General features: G+C 40.8%; 1 protein-coding gene across 1 annotated transcript in view; it reads right to left on the reverse strand.

Moving 5' to 3' along the window:
- grin2ab (glutamate receptor, ionotropic, N-methyl D-aspartate 2A, b) overlaps positions 1-23,646 on the reverse strand; it is a 96,019-nt gene extending 72,373 nt beyond the window's left edge. Inside the window, exons 1-2 of the mRNA XM_053477473.1 lie at positions 23,438-23,646; positions 9,142-9,540 (exon numbers count right to left, since the gene is read on the reverse strand). Coding sequence (XP_053333448.1) covers positions 9,142-9,522 — 381 coding nt within the window. The 5' untranslated portion in view covers positions 9,523-9,540; positions 23,438-23,646. The remainder of the gene's footprint in view (positions 1-9,141; positions 9,541-23,437) is intronic.
- Positions 23,647-23,902: the final 256 nt, after the last annotated feature.

The following is a 23,902-nucleotide window of genomic DNA, read 5'->3' on the forward strand; positions in this document are numbered from 1 at the left end:
AAAACTGATACCATAAAAAAATATAAAACGTATTATTTATTTATTTATTTTTACAGATTACTAGCCTATATAATACGAATGGTTTCTTTATTAAATCAAAATGTAAATTATTGTGTCCTATTTATATGATGTCCTCGCCTCGATAATAATTATAATAAAAATATAAATTCTTTTTCGAGTAAAATTTTTTCACACTCCAGTGATATGTAATGACTTATAGGAAATTATCCATTCCCTTTTCCGCTAAACTAAAGATCCGTTGTTCACTCGTTCCCTACACCGCTACAGTTGGCTTTGTGCGCGTGCACAGAAAGTATGTATGTGTGTGTGTGCGTGCGTGTGTGCGGAAAGTGTGTATGTATATGCGCGGAAAGTATGTATGTATGTATGTGCGCGGAAAGTATGTATGTATGTGCGTGAAAAGTATGTATGTGTGTGCGCGGAAAGTATGTATGTGTGTGCGCGCGCATTTCATATGTAGTTGTTTGAGCAGTTAGTAGTATATATGTATGTGTGAGTGTTTCATATATGTGTATGCAAGTGTTTCATATGTGTGTGCGTGAGTAAAGTTTGATTTAAGCCCTATACGGCGCCTCATACATTTGCAGAATCCGTCCAGCACCATAATGAAACTGTCTCTCATGAAGGCCGTCCCAGGAGGGCGAGACCAAAACCTACCTCTGCCTCAGACGAGAAGTTCATTTAGAGTTATCAGCCTGAAAAATGACCAATTAACAGCACCTGAGATTAGAGGCGTTATGAAGTCTTTACAGAGCAGAAGTAGCAGAAACATCTCACCATTAACTGTTCAAAGGAGATTAATGCATTTTTTGGACGCCTTCAGCCTTTACAATGTAGAAAGAAATAAAAATCAGGAACCATCATGGAGTTAGAAAGTGTTCTAAAACTTTTGAACGGTAGTGTATATTTCTTAATGACAACGTGACAAATCAGCATTTTATTGTAAGTTTAATTATTGTATTGTGTTTTTATTTATTAACCATCTATAATATGTCACTGGCTGCCTGATATTCCATCAGAATAATCATCCAATCAGAATAAAGCTGCATCATGTGACCCCAGCAAGATGAAAAGTTTCAATAATCCATTCAGTAGGTAAATATTATTCACACAAACACTTCATCCAATTGTTTCTCTTGTTGGAATAAATGTATTCTCTCTCTCTGTGTATTTGCCCCAGGTGGGGGTAACACTAGATGGTGTGACAAGTTTTCAGGAGAGAAGTTTAGCTTCTGTTCCTGATCAGTAAACTCAGTCAGGACAAACACCTCTCTCTCTCTCCCCTGTCCTTACTTTCATCCACTCGCTCTCTGGCTGAGGAAGGAGTTCTGATTGGCTCAGATCACAGCATGACTGAATGCTTTTAACGCATAAGGCAGGATTTGTTGGAAAAGATGGGACATGGCGGTCAGAAAAAATGATATTCTGATTAAATGCTTTGAGCATGTACACACACATTTTATCAGCCAGGTGATGGAAATCTTAAAGCGTTATGATTCCTCAAACCTTGTTCCAACACTCAGTCTCCATGGGCTCCTTCAGGCAGCTGCCCAGCCGTCTGAACAAATCAGGAAAAGGATAGAGGAAGATAGGGAAGTTAGCAGGAACGATGAGAGCCTTCCAAAAGAACTGCTCGCAGGATGGACCGAGAAGCAAATCAACACCACTGACTGACTACAGAAGACCTTGAGAAGATTCAGTAGATCCTCCATAAATGTGATCTGCATGGAAGAGCAATCAGAAGAAAATCCTCTCCTGCATCCTCACTACAGGATTTTGCATCAGAAGTTTGCACACGAAAATCTAAGTCTACAGCAGTTTGGAAACAAGAAGACGTTAAAATAGAACTTTTTGGCTGTGATGATCAAAACTATGTTTGGAGGAGAGAAAAAGGAAAAACTGTAGGGCTGTCCAACTGTTAAGCACGAGGGTGGATCAGTCATGCTGTGGGCTTGTGCTTCAGCCGGTGCCTCGGAGAAGGTTTCACTGCTACAGGAAAGAATAGATTCAATTAAATACCAGCAAGTTCTGGAAGAAAACCTCACAGTGTCTGTAAAAAATCCTAGGACGAAAAGAGCACAGCTTTTACACCGGGATAATGATCCTGAACACACCTCAAAGTGTACAATGGACCACCTGAGGAGGTGCAAGCTGAAGGTTTCGACATGATTCTTACAGTATCATCAAAAACCTGCGAGAAAGATGAGAGTACTGAGAGTACGACAACTGCAGGGAGAAATGAGCAGAGGAGTGAAAATCCCCTGGACAAGGACGGGAAGACTCTGAGCTGCTACAACAGGCTGTGATACTGACCACGCAGGGTGCACATACTTCTGCTTCAGGGCCTTTTCCTCTTTTATTTTTTTTATTTTATTTTTTTTCTAACTGTAACAGATGGAAATAAAAATGTTCTCTTGATTCAGATATTAATAAAATATGTCCTTTGACTTTATGCCTTTTGGACCTTTAGTTCATCTTCAGCTCACTGAACCACTCAAAGGAACAGAACGTTTTGACTAGGGGTGCACAAACTTTTGCATGACATTCTATTTGTCACCGGTTAATGTGGACATACTGTAGTATACCTTTAAAGGAAAACAATTACCGTTATCATTATATAATATAATAGAGTTAGTACACTTCATGAGCGACTGCTTACTACTGTGTTAAACAGAAACCCTGATAATATTGTTTACTTTATATGTTTAGAAATATCTTTTTTTAAATTATATGTGTATGAGGGGTTTTTTTTAAGCAAAAAACAGTGTAATGAGCCTTTGATGGATGATCATTATCCACTTTATCTAATAAACCTGCTCTAACCTCTGAGTAAAATGCTTAATGTTTGGACACAGATCAGCAAATTGGGTTGCATCAAATTTGCATATTATTTGTTAAAATCGTTACACCTCGAGTACGAGAACAAACGCCAACTCTGGTATGTGAGGAAAGATTTTGTGAATCCTCCAAGTAACACTAAATCATTTACAAATGGAAACTGGGGATATCTTCCAGCTGGATTTAAACTGCTCTTTAAACTCTGTTTCTAAAGTCTTCATCACAGGGGGGTGGGGGGGAGGGGTGTGTGTGTGGTGGGGGGGGGGGGGGGGGTGCACTAAGACCGCTTATCCTCCTTTATCACAGGAGACCAGCAAACACTTACATCACCACACCTGTACTAAACTCCAAATATGAGATTGGGGATTTTGGACTGAGAAAGGAAAACTAAACATTTTATGATTTGACAGCTGCAAAGTGGATATCTCTGTGAGGCTATAACACCTTAAATATAAAATAAGGTTCCTAAATAAAATATATAAAACCATGTGACAGGATGTCCAATAGTCAGATACTGCAAATGTTCATGTTCCCAACTTGTTAGACCAAATACTAAACACCGCTGTTCTCAACAATCACTGATCATCATTCTTCCCAAAGACCAATCACTGATCACTGCTGTTCTCAAAGACCAATCACTGATCACTGCTGTTCTCAAAGACCAATCACTGATCACTGCTGTTCTCAAAGACCAATCACTGATCACCACTGTTCTCAACGACTAATTACTAATCACTGCTGTTCTCAATGACCAATCACTGATCACTGCTGTTCTCAAAGACCAATCACTGATCACCACTGTTCTCAACGACTAATTACTAATCACTGCTGTTCTCAACGACTAATTACTAATCACTGCTGTTCCTAAAAACCAATCACTGATCACCGCTGTTCTCAACAACTAATTACTAATCACTGCTGTTCTCAAAGACCAATCACTGATCACTGCTGTTCTCAAAGACCAATCACTGATCACCGCTGTTCTCAACGACTAATTACTTATCACTGCTGTTCTCAACGACTAATTACTAATCACTGCTGTTCCTAAAAACCAATCACTGATCACCGCTGTTCTCAACAACTAATTACTAATCACTGCTGTTCTCAAAGACCAATCACTGATCCCTGCTGTTCCTTAAGAGACCAATCTCTGATCAATGCTGTTCCTTAAGAGACCAATCACTGATCACTGCTGTTCCTAAAAAACAATCATTGATCACTGCTGTTCTCAACAACTAATCACTGATCACTGCTGTTCCTAAAAAACAATCATTGATCACTGCTGTTCTCAACAACTAATTACTGATCACTGCTGTTCTCAAAGACCAATCACTGATCACTGCTGTTCTCAACAACTAATTACTAATCACTGCTGTTCTCAAAGACCAATCACTGATCACCGCTGTTCTCAACGACTAATTACTAATCACTGCTGTTCCTAAAAACCAATCACTGATTACCGCTGTTCTCAACAACTAGTTACTAATCACTGCTGTTCTCAAAGACCAATCACTGATCACCGCTGTTACTTAAGAGACCAATCACTGATCAATGCTGTTTCTTAAAAGACCAATCACTAATCAATTCTGTTCCTAAAAAACAATCATTGATCACTGCTGTTCTCAACAACTAATTACCGATCACCGCTGTTCTCAAAGACCAATCACTGATCATCACTGTTCCTAAGAACCAATCACTGAACACCGCTTTTTCCAAAGACCAATAACTGATTACTGCTGTTCCTAAAGACCAATCACAAATCAATGTTGTTCTCAAAGACTAATCACTGCTACTACAGTGTGACTTATAAAAACTACTTATTTTCTGTACCTTCTTGATTTTTTAAAATAAATTCAATAATATTTAAATTGTTAATTTGTGATTCGAGATCAAAGATAGTTTATTTCCATAATAAATATGTTACCATTTTTGTTAATTTATGTTCTGATAAAACTCTGCTCTATTTTAGGCATCCTTAGAAAACCTTCCTGCCACCATGTAAGACCTTTTGATATGCAAAAGACTTTATGTGTGACTTTTCCAAGAATATGCAAATTACCCCCATGATATCTTCTGCATTAAAGACTTCCCCCTGAATGGAGTCACCGGTAACTCCGAGATAAGATTCTCAAAAGCAAAAAGAGACGGACATTTACCCCAGTGAAACCCCAGCATCGACCATCTGCACGTTCAATAGAAGCACTTCAGATGAGCTTGTGTAGCAGAGGATTATGTGGACTCGAGCTTTGTGTAAAAAAAAAAAAGTGGCTCAGCTGCTAAATTAAAGCAGGGAGTGTTGGGTCGCAGGGGGAGTGTTGCGGATCGCTTGGAGTTGCGCTGATGTGTCTTCGAGTACCTCTTAGTTTGATTACGATTCTCGTGGCTCTGCTAAAGCGAGGCCCTAATGCGCCCGAGTCCTGATGGAGGACGTCGTTTCAGGCAAATGAGGAAATAAATAAATCAGCCCTAGATAAATTACGAACGCCTTCGCTTATATATCCAGCACAGCAAATATCATTCCTCAAATTACAATCAGAGATGAAGAAAAACAAAAAAAAAGCAAAACCTCCTACGAGGCATTGGGGATTGGATCGTCATTGCACATGTTGCACGGAAATGAATTTACAGCTAACGCACTCAGCGGCGTAAAATGGAAATGTCAATGCAGGCATCGCGCCATTAAAAAAGCAGACTACAAAGTCGTTATGAGTTCAGATCACACTCGGGCTATTTCATCAGCGTTTAAGAGAAGCGAACCGGGTAAAATGGACGCATTAGTGTTCGTTTGAAGTCAGTTCATATTAAGCTGCTGATGAAACTCGGCGCCATGGCAGCTGGCAGGACGCTGATGTACTTATGGTGGCTCTATGTCATATTAGCAGGAGAACATGAAAAGCAAATGAAGGCTATAGTGCAGGGGCATTCAGCTAACCTTTATGAAGATCCGGCTACATCAAATTCCTTGCTTAAACAAATAACATTACTGAGATGTTATGCATAGCCATTAGAGACTCAATCATAATAAAATAAAAAGTCATATACATTTTGTCAGTTATATTTTATTTTATAGAGCTGTTCCATTTTTGACTAGCGTCACAAGCTCTGAAGAGATGAGACTCATGTTTTGAAACTTTTTGAAAAATGTGTAGGTCAATGAACAAGAAGGAAATATAAAGGAAATAACGTTAATCAAAAACAGTAAGCCAGCGCGGTAGAGAACCAAAAGAGAACAGAAACACAAGATAGGGCTTGACAGGACAGTGTGTAATTGTGAGGATCTGTGTGGATGTGTGTCTGAACGAGTGATCAGCAGTGTAGGAGTTCCTCAGGGGACAGTCCTCTCACCTTTCCTTTTTCAACTCTGAGTTGAGAAAAGAAGTTCTCAGAGGACTCTGCAGTTGTGTCAGCGTTGGACATGAGACAGAGTACTGAAGCCTGCTGGACAGCTTTATAAAGTGCTGTGGGAGCAACCATCTGGTGGCCAAGACTAAGGAGATGGATATGGACCATGACTAGCCCAAACAGTTTCCATTCCGGGTGAGGATGTGGAGGTGGTGGAGAGCTACAGATACCTTGAAAAAACAGACTGGACTGGAAACGTAACACGGATGCTGCCTGCAGGAAAGGATAGAGCAGACTCTACCTCTAGAGGAAACTCTCTACCAGTCTGTTGTTGCGAGTGCGATATTATTTACTTGTGATATCTACTGGGGAGGCAGCATTAGTGCCAGTGACACCGGGAAACTGAACAAGTTAATTAGAAAAGCTGGGGACTCCTCAGGAGTGTTTGGAGTTGATTGTGGAGAAGACGATGTTGTGCTGACTATCATGAAGAACACCTCACATCCCCTCCGCGACCCTTTTTGTCAAACAGCGGAGCACTTTCAGGAAGAAGAGTACTTCAGCTCCACTGTGACAAACACCACCACAGGAAGTCTGCAATTAGACTTTACACTAACTCTGCTCCGTGTCAGGAGAAAGATCCCCTTCTCTGACATCATCACCACACACATGGTCCTGTACATACTGTCCTGTGGTTCACAGCTGACATGTTGAGCCCATGACAGAGTCTTATTACACAGCTCCGTGGTTCATCCCCTGAACTCACATGGTCATGGATATGTATCTATAAACTGTTAACATACAGATAGTTAATTATTCTTTAGTACGTACGATCATAATGTACATTGGGTCTGGGTGTTTCTTATTAATATGCAACATATGACCTCATTAGAGCATCTTAATGTACAGTCCCTACATTATCCACCAGACTACAGTCAAGGTTGCAGGTCTTTATGTATTCCCGTTTGTAATGTAGCCTTCTATCTTCTTTTTTGTAGTGATTAAAATTCATACCCTAACCCTGTGATATCCACATCCTTTTGTATCCATCTCTTTTTGTATCTTGTTTGTATAATTCATGCACTGGCTGCTGAAGCGTTACAGTTTCCCATTGAGATTGATAAAGAATTCTATCTATCTATCTATCCATCTTTCTAATAAATGAATTAAAGACAGAGAACAGGTGAACACAGTAAGGTAATAAAGCGAGGACACAACAGGGATCTGAGACAGGACAAGAACTAAAACAATGAGGAAGCGTGAACAAAAGCACTTGGAGAAACAGAAGGGATAAAAAGCAGCACTCGGGGTACAGTATACCGGCCCGTCATGTACACGAGTGGATGGATGGATGGTCAGGTTGGGTACATAAGTGTGATGTGGCTTTACACACTTCACGTGGTGATTCAGGAGTTCATGTGCGATATACAGTACTGGTGGGCAAATGGTTGGACGGGTGGATGAAGGGATAAATGGATAGATGTATTTATTTTGAATTCCACATTAAACATTTATTTTAAGTTTAGTACAGTTCTGTAAATCAAGTGTTATAGAGAAAATAACGGATGGAAGGATCAATAGATGGATGAATGGGAAGAAGATGACCAGATACACAGACATCCGTGTGTAATTTTAACATATTTTGCAAATTACAGTGTTGTAAGACAAGAGTTAATGGATGAATGGATGGATGAATGGATGGATGGATGGATGGATGGATGGATGTGTAAAGGATGACCAGATACATGGACATCCTCTGAGTGTGGGTTGAAATTATTTAGCAAATTTCAGTGATGTAAGACGAGGGCTGATATACAGTATGATGGATGGATGGACGGATTGATGGACAGATGGGTGATGGGCGAAAGACACTGAAGGTTGGTTATCTGGCTGAAATAGATAGAGGATTTGTTGCAGAGTAAGGTTTTTAAAAATTAGAAATTGTAAAGGATGATCGTTATTATTTTTAACCTTGATTGTCCTACAGTCTTGTTAAGACTACCCTTGGCCCCGCCCCCTGCTCCAGCGCACATCACCTCTGTGATAATTGAGGTGTAGATTCAGGACTTGTTCAGTTTATGAGAAGGAACCTCCAGCAGTAACAGAATTAACACCAGCACTGTTGGTTCAACTTTTCTGTGACATTTCTGTCTCTAAGGCTGTCGAGCTTTTACACAGGTATTCCATCATATCCACACACACACACACACACACACACATGCAGCAACTGAATTTCCTGCACCAACTTGTTGCCAAAGCCGACTTGCAACAAACAGACGAGAGAAGAACGGGAAGCTGACAGGCAGCAGGACGTAGGACTGGCAACCTGACACAGTGTTTGGCACAGATGGCATCATCGATGCTGGGTATCTGTCAGAGATCTGAAACGGTGTCTAGTTAAATGTCACAAAGTTGCAGGGCTAAAGCATGGCTATAAAAATATCCAGCATTCACATTCTGTCTTTACTCACCAGTGTAAATATCTGATTTGTGTCAGCTATGATAAAATAGATGATGTTATGGGACAGGATAAACTGGGCCAGACAAACACTGGGGTATCTGGCACCACACCCAAAACCGCCGGCCAGGAAGAAACACCTGTTCCTGAGTTTTATGGATCAGTTTTTCAGCCTCGTTTTTTTTCCGCCCCGATTTCTATTAAATCCACCACAAAATGTCACCTTTGTGCATAGAACCTTAAAAACGGTCCATGTTCTTAGCAGAGTCACCCTTTATTAAAGCCCTTTGTTGGACAGCAAGGCCATTTAAAGTGCACAACATCTAGTAAATTTCTTATAGTGAGAAGTACTGGCAAAAAAATCAAATGCACACCTCTAAAAACCCCCCATCAGGGGCAATTGCCTTTAATGGCTTTTTCACGGTCAAGGCTTTTAGGACTACCAAAAACCACTTATCCAGAATAAGTATTTAATATCTTACCTTCTCTGCCATGGTCATGGCTGAACCTCCATGGACACCCAGGATGGGCATGGCAGTCTGAGAAGAGACAAAGTCCAGCATCTGGGCGATAGCTTCCTGGTCGGTTCCGTCACCGTACACGAGGCCGTGCAAGCGCTGACGTGCCATGAGCTGGCACAGGTGGGTGAGCATGCTGCCCGGGTCCGTGTGGTTCACCTGCACAGCCAGCACGCTGATGTCCAGTGGTGCTCCGACGCCCGGTGCTGGGCGCAATGCGCGTTCAGGGACACCACGAGTCTCACCCAGGATCACTGCCACGCTCAGAGAGGGTGCGCTCTTAGCCGCCTGAGACCAGCCCAGCAGAGCCCAGGCCACCAGGGCCAGGCATACTGCGACTCCCATGATTCTTGGCTTCAGCCCCTGCCAAGAGAGAATAGAGAATATTACAGTCAAGTGCTGGATGGATGGATGGATGGTTGAATGGATGGATGGACGGACGGACGGACGGACGGATGGATGGACGGACGGATGGATGGACGGACGGATGGATGGTTGGATGGTTGGATGGACGGATGGATGGATGGACGGATGGATGGCTGGACGGATGGTTGGATGGATGGATGGATGGATGGATGGGCGGATGGATGGTTGGATGGATGGATGGTTGGATGGACGGATGGATGGATGGACGGATGAATGGTTGGATGGATGGATGGTTAGATGGTTGGATGGTTGGATGGACAGATGGATGGTTGGATGGATGGATGTTTGGATGGATGGATGGATGGTTGGATGGTTGGTTGGATGACCACATACGTAAACACCATTTGATATTTTGCATGTGGTGCAATGGTTGGCTGGGTGGATGGATGGACAGATGGATGAAAAAGATGGATATGTTTATTGTAACATGTTGATGGATAAATGACCAGATACATAGACATCCTATGAGTGTAATCTAAAAAAGGTTTCGTGAATTATAAGTGTTAATGGATGGAGTAACATACACACACACACTTTAATAATATAACATTATTAATAGTCTCATATAAATCAGTATATAACCTATAGCAATAAATTCAGCATTAAAATATTTATATAGAAGTTTTTCTTTTCCTGATTTGTGCATACATTTTTTTGGTTGACTTTGTATACTGTATATATTTCTAAGTAGACAATAACATATATATATATAAATATAAGTATAATATATAATATATATTTTATATATTTCTGTTTTAATTATATTTTATTGTACTTTTAGAAAACAGTAAATCCCAATTTTTTATTTATTTTCTTTTTTTTTTATTTTCCACCCTTATTTTTTATTTGTATTTCATTTATTTATTATAAATGCTATCTTTATATCTATACCTGTAATAAACTCTTCCTATCATCCTATTCTATCCTAGCTTTCCTTTTTAGGTGATGGACAGTCGTATCAGCATTTCACTGAATATCGTACTGTGTGTGTTTGTGTACTTGATGAATAGAATTTGAACTTGGAGAAGGACTGAGGTCTGGCTGGTTTCCTGAACGAATGAATGGATGACTTTAGGGAGGCACGATTTGATTAAAAGAAAAATCCCATTGTGATCCTTTGGCTGACTGCAATTACAGTTTAAACTGTGATATGAAGTGATTAAATGTACACTGAGTCTTATTCTTCACACTCTACCCTATGGCTGTTGTCATACACACTATCCGTCACTTCACTTCCCCTTCACGCTGCTGTATAACACAGCTTTACACTCTGATCTTCACCTTTATGAAGTGTTTATTTTTTCCTGTAAGTCTAATGGTGTTGATACTATATGGCTCTCCTCTACCTTTCACCGAACAGCTGTAACAAGGCGAAGAGATTTCCCTCTGGGATTAATAAAACTCTTTGAATCTTGAATTCAATCGTATTTATCAAGACTAACAGCACAAATGATCTCATTAGGAGACTGATTGACAATATTTATTTATCAAGTCAAGTATTTTAAAACATTAAGTAACGATAAACTCATCCAACTGTGAGTGTATTACATGTAATAAATTTCAGCCATTTGTGATTAAATAATTGCAAATGTCCATATCACGATTTAAATTTTTATGAGATTAGGTGTGCAGCAGTAGAGCGGTGGATGGACATATGGTGGGAAGACTAGTTTACTGGATGGAGAGATGGAGAGATGGGTGGAAAAACAGATGTGTATATTCTGAATGTGACACTGAAGATCATCAAAATAGTCCAAACCAAATGTTAATATTTAATAGATGGATGGATGGATTATCGGATGGATGGACGGATGGACGGATGGACATCCTTTGGGTATGATTTTTGCAAATACCAGTGAAATAAAAGTCTAAATGTCTCAGACACAAATTACAGTACGTCTCTTTTTTATTAAACTATAAAACGGAACATCAACAAAGAAGCTAAAAGTGTCTAAATGCGCCTATTAATGTTCGCCGCACACTCCTCATCCAATCCATCACACAAAGCTGGTAGTTTTTAATTAGCCTAAACTATTTAATGGGACAGCGGATCACTCTCTACTAATTAACTAATATGATTGAGTTACCGCGGGCCAGGCTGAGTGGATTTAAATGGCCTGCTTAACTGACAAGTGTCATGAGGAGTCTACAGCGGATAGCGATACGCCAAAATGTGTTGCTTCACAGATTCCATATGTCTCGCGTGGCAGCCCGCTGAAGCGCAGTAATTACTCCCGGCATCGCTCACGTAAGCCTGAGGACCCGCTTACACGGGGTTAAATACAGACTGGCTGCCAGGGGGAAATATATAAACAAATAAATAAATAAATAAATATTAATAATAATAATAATAATAATAATAATAAAACGCTGAGTGATGATGTAAAGCTCATAAGAGTCTCGAAAAAGAGTGATTAGATTTTAAAAAGCAGCAATTATAGAGCACAAATTAGCAGAAAAGTAATTAAAAATCCACTGGAGTAAAACTATACATCTCTCAAAAGGCACTTGGAAAAAAAGTCTAAAAATATTCTTTTGTTCATTAATACTTGAGGTTTAATAAGTTACGTGATGCTGTTCAGAGTCTGAGAGTAGGAGAGATCTCGGCGCGCTCCTCTCTTACACACGAGTGTAATCATCACGCCAGTCTTTATGTGTTCTGTCCCAGGTTTTAAACCCCATCCCGACTCCCTGCCCGGGTCTGCTGCCGCGAGAAAAGAAAAGAAATCAGACAGGAAGCTGTAGCGGTTCACAGAGTACTACAGTACGGCAATATTCAACTGCAAATTCTTTGTCATCTCAGTGTAAGATTTACTCATGTAATGTGTGTGTGTGTGTGTGTGTGTGTGTGTGTGTGTGTGCGCTTTATTTAACTACACACCGCTCCAGGGACTGGCGTTCCAGGCACCAGAAATAGACGTGAAGTCTTGAATAATTAAACTTCTGCGTTAATAAGCGTGTGAATCTATTACCTATACTGTATTTTACTCGTAACTACAAATAAAGATAAAGCCACAGACACGAGCCCGGCCGATCTCAGACGCCTCCAGACCGCACAAAGCCTTTCTGCTCTTACATCAGAGTACTGGGGTTTATTTATTAAAGAACTCCACACTGTACTTATTTATCCATTTATAGCTGCATTTTGTCACGGAAGCTAGTCGGTTCCTGTTCTCACGTACGTTTAAACAGCTCTAAACACGTCCCCCCACCAGCCTCGCTATATCTCTCTCTCTCTCACTCGCTCAAAGTAAAAAAAAACAAAAAAACAAAGCACACCATTTTTCTTACTAACAGCCTGCAGCGTGTCGGCAAACACTGTAGCTTTGTAACTTTACAAGGCACTGGCACTGGAGACTCCTTACGTGAATTTTAATTAAATGTCTCCTGACAGAAAACTTGTACATTTGTACACTGTAGCTGTAGTAATGATTATCAACCTGTTCGTTATTAGTGTTTAATCACGAGCAGGTAATTAACCCCTGTTTAAACTGGAAAAAGTAAAAGGAAGTGAAAATATCTCAAATTTAATCAAATAACAAAAAAAAAGATTACAACAAACCAAAAATAAGATTAAACGTAACCTGATCATTTTAATAATTTTAAACATTAATGTTTAAAAAATTGATTAAATACTATGTTTAAAAACATAATCAAATGTGTCTATAAATAGGCAGAATCATTTTGTAGGTCCTCTTTAAATCTTAAGTTTACAATTTCCTGTAACATTTGACTTTAGATATCTACACTTACTAAGATACCACTTATTTCAGTGTATGAGCTTCTACTATAAAAACTATAAGATATTAGAACAAGAGCTTTAACATAAACTTGTGACGTGAAATGTACAGGAGACTGTGTTCTGAAACTTTACATATGATCGAAACATGCTACTTATCATCAGAACCTGCTACTGCTAAGAGTTCAACATGAACATAACTTGTAATATATCAACTCCTGATCAACATATTTAAATTACGTGTACTTGTTACTCATACATCTCCAAATTAGTTTGATTTAAGTGAAGAAGAAAATGAAACTACTTTCTGATAACTTGAGACTACAGAAATTCTACACCAAGACATAAAACGCTGTTGTTTTCCCAGCATGATGAGCACTACTGCTGTTTGTTTTTGTATTATAAGTCATGTTTATCTTCCTCTCGTCCATCAGTGTGTTTATTGTTAAGCCTGTAACAAGCCTATCCGTGTCGCAGAGGGTAATAATTATTCATTAATCAATCGATTGTCGATGAGAATTAAACAGATTCAGAATTCATTAACAGATTTACTTGTTTGTCTTGCATCATATTTCTCTGTAGCTCTGTATCTATTCATTTGTACACAACAAGAAGCTACACTCGTTCAAGCGATACAAAGGATTGGACAGTGTGTTTTTTGCGGCGGTGTTTTGAACAAGGCCTGAGAGACAAATCCGACAGCCATGTTGTTTTGTTTTTACTATTCGTTCTCGCATGAATAAGCTAAGCATTTGTTTGTCAAATATACATTACTGCACCGTGAAATTCTTTCTTCACGTATTCCAGCTGGGGTGCTGCGGTCAGAGCACGAGGTCAGCCATGATACAGCAGCCCTTGGAGGGAACAGGGTCATGGGCCATGCTCTAGGGCTCAACAGTGGCAGCCTGGTGGAGCTGGGGTTTGAACTGCTGACCTTCTGAGCAGCAACGCATAGCCTCAACACACTGAGCTTCCACTGTCTCAACAAAACATGCTAAATAATTGGATGGGATTGTGCGACTAGAACTGTTGCAATGAAACGTAAACTGGGGGGACATGTGCATATTCTAACTAATTGTTGATTGTTGTTTAAGAAAAATGTGGAAGCCCATTTCACCGTCTCTACGTGAAGTCTTTCCGTCCTTTTTGTTATACCGAACCCGAGTTATGCCTAATGTTGTGTACTGTACAAGTCAGGAAACCTATCCTATGGACACGGCTAATGATTCTCAGGTTGTCCTTAATTAAAAATGATCTTCCAGAACTCAGTTGAAGGTTGAGAGCCTCTCTGAGGGCCAAACAGTGGCACTCCTACTAAATTTTTTTCCCCCTAACTGCTGAGCCGTCACTGACCTTACGCAGGTACGTATCCCGTCAGGAGACTAATGACTGATCAGGATGCACACCGGCAGCACCGGCAATTACCCACAAGCCCTCTGTGCACTGAATTCCTAAACAGGCTGTACGAATCTCGCCCTGGAATATCTCCTATACGTCTCCACAACTTTGTGCGTCTCGTACCGCTGAGACGTTCGAAACATGAAAACACTTCAGGCCCGATGGAGAGTTTGCTCATTAACGTCAATCAGCCTAATTGCTTAATGGGTTTCTTCTGTGGTTGTTTACGACATTTAGGAGGTCTTCACGCCTGGCTGGCTGAAGCAGAACTTTAGAGTCTCGCACATTTGCTCTCCTGCCTCTGGAACTTTCTCATTTAGCAGGTCAAGCTAATGTCTGTAATTAAGCGTGGACAGAGAGAGCGATCAGAGCCACACCCTCGGGCCAGCCTGGAGTCGCTTATGGAAGCTCTGCATCTCTCTCAGTTTGTCCTGTAAGGATGTGTGTGTGTGTGTGTGTGTGTTGTGTAAAAGGAGGCGCCTGAGCTTTCTCAATCCCACAAATGAGGGTAATTACCTAAAATGTGTGAGACTGAAACTGCAAGCAGCCCTGGTTTGTGTTTACCCCCAAACACCTGCAGGCAGAAACACCAGGCCCTCATACTCACACTCCAACATGCCTGTCGCGCGCGCACACACACACACGTATTATTTTTCCCCGCATTAGAATTTCAGCAATGCAGCAGAAAGCTGCCTCCGTGCCAACATGAGTAAACGTGTGTGTGAGCGTTCACGTGGGAGAGATCCAGAGCTCGATTGTTAGCGTACCTTACAGTCCTGTTGACCTTTCCTGAAGTCCACGTTTCATAATTCAGAACCAGAATCTCTAGCTGCCAGCAGAGAACACGCAAAACCTCTCGACTGACATGAACAGATTTACTGACGTGTGTTAGATATCGCTGTTAGTAGAGCACTGGGTCGAGGCAGCTTCACGTGGAAGGAGCTGCGTCCTGATGTCGTCGTCACAGAAAAAAATCTAATATTGTATAATAATAATTCGATTTTGAGCTATGATCGCTTACATCACATCATGAGTTAACGGGCAATTTGTCAGATGTTTTTCACGTCGCTTCGACACTTCTTTAACATCCACCAATCAGAGGATGGCATGGGATGCTGGTATGGTGATAACTAATCGCCTAAAAACACTTTTTGAACACAATCGTAGCCATTCAGAAGCGAGCTTAGGTTTGCTCAATCAGCACACCGTAGCCAATCAGAAACAAGTTCTTAATTTCAATAAGGATGCTGTAACCAATCAGAATTGAGGGCGTAATGCTCAATCAGCCCGCTGAAGCTAATCAGAAATGGGTACCTATTGTTCAATCAGGATGCTTTATCCAATCAGAAGCAAGCATGAGGATTAATGAGTTTGTTAAAAAAAACACAGGTTTGTTACACACCGTGTGCAGGACCGAGTGACGTCACGGTGATTAAAAGACACTTGACCGTGGTAGTTTTTTTTCCTTTTACACATTCGCACATCATTTTATTAGTTTGTTACGTGAACTTATGCCTTACCCGCCTCATGTCTCCATGTATCCGTTAGCCGAGCGCGTTCACCGGAGCGACAGCGAACTGGAGCGATGGACGGATGAGGAACGGAACACTACGAGCGGCTCTTCTAACCTCTGACTGCAGCTGTCAATAAAATATCCTCTCGAGGAGAAACGCCGGTCTCGTCGTGACATCAGAGAGTCTGTTAAACCAGAAGTGATGCACACCGCCGACATCCAGACGGCCAGGACACGGAGGGGTCGCTCAGCCATGCTGCCTGTCAGTTCCAGAAGCTTCTCATCATTTGCTGGCATTCAAGCGTTCCATCCTCGGCAAAAGGGTCTGAGGAGTGGAGCTGAGAGTCGGAGGCAGGCTGTCGGTTCGACTCGATCGTTGGTGCACAGAGATTTTCAACTCAATTCGATTCAGTGTCGCTGATGTTTATCGTCTGATTTGTCTGAGAAAGCGATATTTCTGACAGACTTTAGAAACCCCTGTAATCTGCTGTGTGTAGCGCGTGTTGTTGGTTTGTCACCGCTGGTGTTGTGACTGTTTGCCTTTCAGAGACTCACAGAGGCTTTGCTGGGATGAAATGGTTTTTCTGCATGAGTGAAGACAGTAGCGCTCCTTTGATGTTCAACAGAAGTGATTTTATTTACATCGGCCCCACCTCGTCCTTTGCTGGTTTACACAAATGGCCCCGATTACTTACGCTGTACCCGCGCTCCAGGTGAACAACTCTGCGCTCGGTGTGCGGAGCAGGAAAACTTATCACCACCAAGACCTATCGCTTCCTATGGGCACCTCTATTTTGATTTAAGACAGACTTGAGACCCAAAATATCTGTTTAAATGTTCCCAGCGCCCCCTGCTGGTTGGAGGTGTCAAAAAAAACAAAATTAGACTAAAATAGACTGGATTAGATCAGATTCAACTTCATTCTCAATGCACAAGATAACGAAATACAGTTAAAAATCCAACCAGAAGTGCATTTGTCGCAGTGCAAAATAATCTGCATATGGAAAAATACAAAACAACAGAAACAGCTTCTACAAAGCGATTACTTACGCACCAATCGTTTTTGACACGTGAATGAACAGATTACACACGGAGACGTTGCGTTACTGTGCAACACATTTCACTTTTTGCAATAAGTCCATTTATATCCGTTTAAACGTTGACTTCACGCTAATAACCAGAGATTGGGGGATAAATTGATTCAGTGATGTATGGCAGTTCTTTGATATGGCAATTCATGTCTCACTACATTGATTCAAAAATCGATTCATTTTTATTTATTTTTTTTTTTTTTTTAAATACATTTTAAATGAATATATTATGGCATTTGAGGTGATAAAATGGTGCCATTCTCTATTATCCCACAGGTGGTGCTCTAAACTATTCACACTTTGGTAGGCAGCAGAGCGTCCCAGGAAATTCTAAAAATTTTAATTAATAAATCTCGACTATCTAATGAGGATATTTATATAACTGTGACACTTATAGAATCACAGTATAAATATAATTTGCGATGGAGTTTTGTAAATAAGAAACATTTCAGTTTCTTTACTCATAATATAACATTTAGTTTGAAGACATTTGAAGAACTTCCGTCTGTGAAGTCTTCTTCCATGTCGCCATGATCCTCAATTCGACAGTCACAAGAATGTCTCCTGACTTAAAGGTTCTCTTTTGTTATTCCATTTTTGTCGTCCTTGTAACAAGGGTAAGTACTCTCATGTTTTCAAAAGAAAAAATAACAAGAAAAAAATCAGTCAAATATTGGACTTTGGAATTTTGGTTTCCTTTTTCTTTTTACATTCAGATGATTTTGTTGAAGAGACCAGGCGTGAGGGCTGTTTTCCCTTTTAACAAGAGGAGGTGATTTGGTATAAGTGCTGCCAAGTCTTTAGGTTCTTCAGGCACTCTGGAGATTGGACTATCATTGAAAATGGCTTCTACTTTACCTAACATGGTCTGTAGTCCTCCATCGTGCAGGGTCTGCTGATGCAGAGTGGAGTTTGAAGTATCTTTTTGATCCTAGGTTCTCAAACACCACCAAAATGGGAACCTTTTCAAGGTTTAAAACTCTTTGTCTGATCTTGCTCTTTGTATCTGATTACGGTACAATGCACTAAGAGCTTCTCTAAGAAATTCCCTTTCAGCTCCGGTGAGATCTGTGCCATCTCCGGAACGTATAAGCCAGACATGTGCATCCTCTTCTGCAGATAAACCTGCAATCATCTATGTCTAAAGAATGAGAAACTTCTCGATGCGCAGCTTTTCTTGCCGTTCATGTGCTGATGACTCTGTAATGGTCCAAAACATTCTGATATGGTCTGATATGGTCCAGTGTGAATGGAGGGGAAGCAGATTCGGTGTAACAATTTCGGATGATCTTTCATACGGACGAACTGATGTCTATGATCCAGTGTTTAAAGGAATGTGAGTTATTCGGCTGAGCTCCAGTACAGTCCAGCTCTCTTATGTACGTGGAGAAGGTTAAGCTTTGAAACATGAAGATCTTTTGCTACAATAACTGGTTTGTCTTCCAGCACAGGAGCTTTGTTTAGCGCTCCTCCACCCTTCAGAAGGTTCCTAAGGTTTCCGAGGTGCAGTATGTAGATATCGTTTTCTTTTGTTGTGACAGATTCGCTGTGGAATCGTTCCCTCTGGCCATATCGAATCCTAAACATCTCAGCTTCCTGAAGATCATCTAGAGACACATTCTGTCCTTTCAGACAGTCTCTTCCAGTTAGCGACTCCTCATTTAACGAGTTCCTTGGGTTGATTTGCACCAGGTGCTGCGTGTGGTGGAGGAGAACAGTTTTTGACTTAATGTTATGACTGTTTGCCTTTCAAAGACTCACAGAGGTACTGCTGGCTTGAAATTGTTTTTACGCATGAGTGAAGTCGGTAGAGCTCCTTTTATGTTCAGCAGTCATTTTATTTACACCGGTTTCACCTTGCCCTTTAGCGGTTCACAGAAACGTCCAACATCTTACAAGGTTGTTTCATACAAGTAACTTTTAACGTCTCTATTTAATTCATTCCACTTTTCCCATTAGATGGTCAACAAAAAAACTGTCACCTACATGACCACCAGGACCTGGTGCAAATCGACCCAGGTGTTCTAACACGCGTCGGTTTCACCAGCGCTCCCTGCTGGGTGGAGGTATAAAATAACACAAAATATTTTAAAACTCCAAACAGATACAGGTCCAACGTCTCGTGCAAAGTGATGAGCTTTTTTCTTCCTGCGCCACACCAGTGCAGTTAGTACAAGAAGAAGCGACGTTATTAGATATTAGCAAAAGATAGAATATGGGTTTAACAAGTTCATCATCTGTAGGGAATTTATCATTTTAACTTTTAGCTAATTTTAAATGTGGAAAATCGACTCCGATTTGTAAACTAGGATAAGCAGCTGTATCGCAACCTACGCTTCGTCATTACACTGATAATATCTAAAACACCTCGCTTCTCTTTTATATCAACCATGTGGACTTTTCTTTTTAAGCCAGGAGTGTCTAATCTTTTCCAGAAAGTCGGTGTGTGTGTGTGTGTGTGTGTGTGTGTGTGTGTGTGGCAGAAGCACACACCTGATTCCACCTGTTTAATTAGTCGTTCTTGGCTTCCACTGGACAATCAGGTGTGGCTTCTGTTTGGTTGGAATAAAAAACCTGCACGCGCACACACACACACACACACCGGTGCTTTCTGGAGAAGATTGGAAACCCCTGTTCTAAGTGCATGATGTTGATTGTTGGCAGATCACATGACCGCAGAGTGTCTGTCGTCCGTACCTGCACTAGGAGATTAATAAAATCCTTGAAACCTGAGCGCTGCTGTTCTGACACGTCCTTTTAAATATTTTATTGTTTGACTTTTTAAACGTGTTTTTCTGTGAGCTGGAGACGAAAGAAAACAGGACTCTTTCCTCCTTGAAGAAAAAGAGCACAAAACCTCTTTTCGCACAGGAGATAACATAATCGTCGCTGACGTGTCGGTTCAGACGTGATGTTTATAACCTGGGGTTACTGCAGGTCGCTTGACACCGGGTGAAATAAAGCTTTGCAGACGATAAAAATGACTGATGCGGCGCGTTCGGACTCGAACTTACGTTAGACACCCTCCAAATAGGGCTTTAAAATAGGGCTTTAAAATCAATGACCACGCCTTTAAACCTTTCACCCCAACACGCTCGCAGCCTTAACTTCAGGACCTTAATCACTTATGTACCAGACTCACAGCGATCTTAAACAAAAAACAAGTTAGAGAAAGTTAAAAGAAACAAGTTGGAGAAATGAAAGAATAAAGTTGCGTCAGCTCTCGCGGCACACAGCAGCTAATTTAAATACGATAACGAAGGCCTTCAGGGTGGCACTACACTCACGTCTCAATAATACTGAACGCTTTAAAAGTATTTAGCGCACTCCCAGTAAACAAATAGAGCAGAATTATTTAACTAGAATTCGTGAAAGGCCAGTTAGGTTTAAAAACAAGTACAAATAAAATGGTGACTGAATGGTGACAACAGTGAAAAGGCTTTTAGTAAGAAAGCTAAGCTCTATTCATACTGGATTAGGTTTAAGCTTGGCTAATGTAATTACAAGTGGTGTGTGTGTGTGTGTGTGTGTGTGTGTGTGTGTGTGTAATACTTTAGTTCTGTCCGTTTAACAGGACGTGTTAGAGTAGCAGCTTTTCTGTGAGATTTAGACCACTTATTGAGTTAAGTGAGTACTAAAGCTCAAAATACAATCAAAACTAGACGTACGTCACTTTTTATTTATTATCTCCGACATGCACGTGACTTGGTGTTTCGTGTAGTTCTTACATCTTTGCGTTAGCATGAGTATAATTTTACAGGGAGGAAACGGTGATGAGTTTTTTTCTGAGTTGATTGAGTTAATCGTGTGAGTTGAGTGTCTAAGGTGAGTGTCTGAGTTCCTTGTGTTGAGTGTCTGAGTTGATTGAGTTGATCGTCAGTGTAGAGTGTTTGAGGTGAGCATGTGAATTGATAGTTCGATGTGGTCTGCCTGATTTGGGCATGTGAATCGATCATCTGAGTTAAGTGCCATGGGTATGAGTTAACAGGGAGGAACATCACCCTTCTATAAGCTTCAATGGTCTGTTTCCATTGTAAACATTTCACATGTCTTTTCCTTTCCTGACTTCATTAGCTCTCTCATTGTAGCTAGACTCGATGCTCCACCTTAGGCTAAATCATTTAGATCAAGTTACATGCAAAACATAGCTTTGGTGTTAAATAGTGTCTCAGCTAGGTGTAATGTCTGTAACTTTATTAATTCAAATCTTTCAATGATCTTAATCATCACTGAGATGAAACTCAGCCAATTAAAATTTCACATAAAAAGACATAAAGCTGAAAAATGTATTATGCTAAAATGCTAAATTTGTTAAAATATCGCAACATGAATTTGACGTGGTTACGGACACTACAGATTTAGTTGTAAAAAAAAAAAAATTTTAAATCCTCTTTCCAGTTGTGTTGGACTAATGGCACTTAGTTATTAACCCAGTTAACCCAGTGTAAGTATGTATCCAGTGATGTAAACTTTAAAGCACTTTTTGTAAGTCGCTTTGGATAAGACTATCTGCCCAATGCCTAAATGTAAATGTAAATGCAGTTGGGGGACAAAAATCTCAAATTTTTCACGGAATGCTTTAATTTAGGCAACAATTTTTACAGGAGAGCTTACACCAATTTTATCAATAAAAACATGAAAAAAAATTGCATTTTAAATGATTATTGTTTGAAGCGAGACAGTATAACGAATAATGAACAATGGCAGTTTTGGGGGGCAGATATAAAATCATCTCTCCAAAGTTAGAAGTTGGAAACTTGACATTTTTTGAGAAGTGAGATTAGTCACTTCCGTGTTGAATAAACTTCAAAAGTAGTAGAAGTTCTAGCGCACACATTTTATGTATTATTTGAATAACATAAAAAATTAAATAATATAAACTAGAACCAATACTGTGTTTTGTCTGAATGAATGAATGAATGAATGAAACTGTGAATATGGACGATGAAACACTTTGCTGGTTTCTCATCCAGACCAAGTAAGAGACTGTAAAGCCGCCTTAAGATGGAGATAAGGAGGTCAATGATGGTGTGTTTAACACCGTACTGAGTGTGTGAGTGTGTGTGTGTGTGGGAAGGGCGAGAGAGAGAGAGATGGTCTTAAAATAAACACCTGTGTCAGGCTGAAACACACACACTCTCTCTCTATCACACACACACTGTATCCCTTCATATTTCTCCAGAGGGAGAACCTTTTTCAGAACTAAGCCTGTTGAAAAGAAAATGTCAGAAAATGTGTTTGGCCAACGTGACTGCGCCTTGGAAGAAAAAAAAAAACCCCCACAGCAAATCCCACTTCATTAACCTCTGCAGTGTGATCAGGGCGCCCCCTGCTGGACAGGAACACTACTGCGATCCATTCAGCACCAAAACTTGCGATTGAGGTTGTGTCGAGTCTTTTAAGAAATCTCTACTTCACACGACGTTTTGGGGTGTTTTTGTGTAAAATCGACATTTGTGAATGTTTCCAATCAAGTGTATGTGAGTGAAGTCCTTCAGACTGAAGTTCATCATCTCCGTTATAGGGGTGTTCTCTGGACATCTGGGGGTGTTTTTGTTTAATTTAGCGTTACCTCAGCTTAGCTAAAGGGCTAAAAAAAAAAAAAAAAACACTGAAGGAGAAAGATACCGATACACGGCGATCCATGGGAATAACACACACACACACACACACACACACCTCAACAGGTACAAACACCGAACGATGGCTGTGGAATTGTCGCGTTTTGAGAGAAAATCCTGTATTTAAAAAAAAAAAAAAAAAAAACCCGCGATATTTTAACTGTAGCCGCCGCTGTGTGTGTGTGTGTGTGTACATGCGTGCACGCGTGTGTGTGTGTGTGCGTGGTATTCCCCTCACGCGCCGCGGTGTCTATGTAGGGCGCTCGCGCAGCAGGTGTTGCGCATCAACGCTCTGCCCAAATTGTAAATCGTACGGAAAACAAATTAACGCTAATTCACGCGCTCGGGTTGATTAAACAAAATGTAAATGTGTGGATGTAGGTGTGTGTGTGTGTGTGTGTGATGCCGCGTACATTTCTGTCAGGAAATAAGTGCAGAATAAAACAGAAGAAGTGAAATGAGTCGGACTCACCCGATGTGTTGCTCACACACTCCCAGCATTCTAACAGCTGATGATGGCGCGTCCCATGTCGTCTTCACGATGCTTTTTCCCTCTTAAATCCGTTAAGTTGGAGAGTGGAGACGGCGTGAATCCGCCGGTGTCCTTGTGTTTACCTTCATCATCTCTAAAGTGTGTGTGTGTGTGTGTGGGAGGAACAAACGAATTTTTAGTCTTTTTGTTTTAGCATGCAAAAAGTACACAAAGGGAATCCGGTGGAATGTATTTATTTATTTATTAATTTATTTAATTGTTATTTCTCTCTCTGGAGCGCGCGGTTCCGCAGTGGAGCCGGTGGAACAGGTCCGCGCGCTGCCCGTGCCCGCGCTCGCGCTCCTACCGCCGGTATTCCGTCAATATCGCATCCCTCTCTCTCTCTCTCTCTCTCTCTTTCTCTTTTTTTATCTGGAGGGGCGAACACACACACACACACACACA

Source organism: Clarias gariepinus, chromosome 18 (assembly GCF_024256425.1).
Source record: "Clarias gariepinus isolate MV-2021 ecotype Netherlands chromosome 18, CGAR_prim_01v2, whole genome shotgun sequence".
Taxonomy (NCBI): Eukaryota; Metazoa; Chordata; class Actinopteri; order Siluriformes; family Clariidae; genus Clarias; species Clarias gariepinus.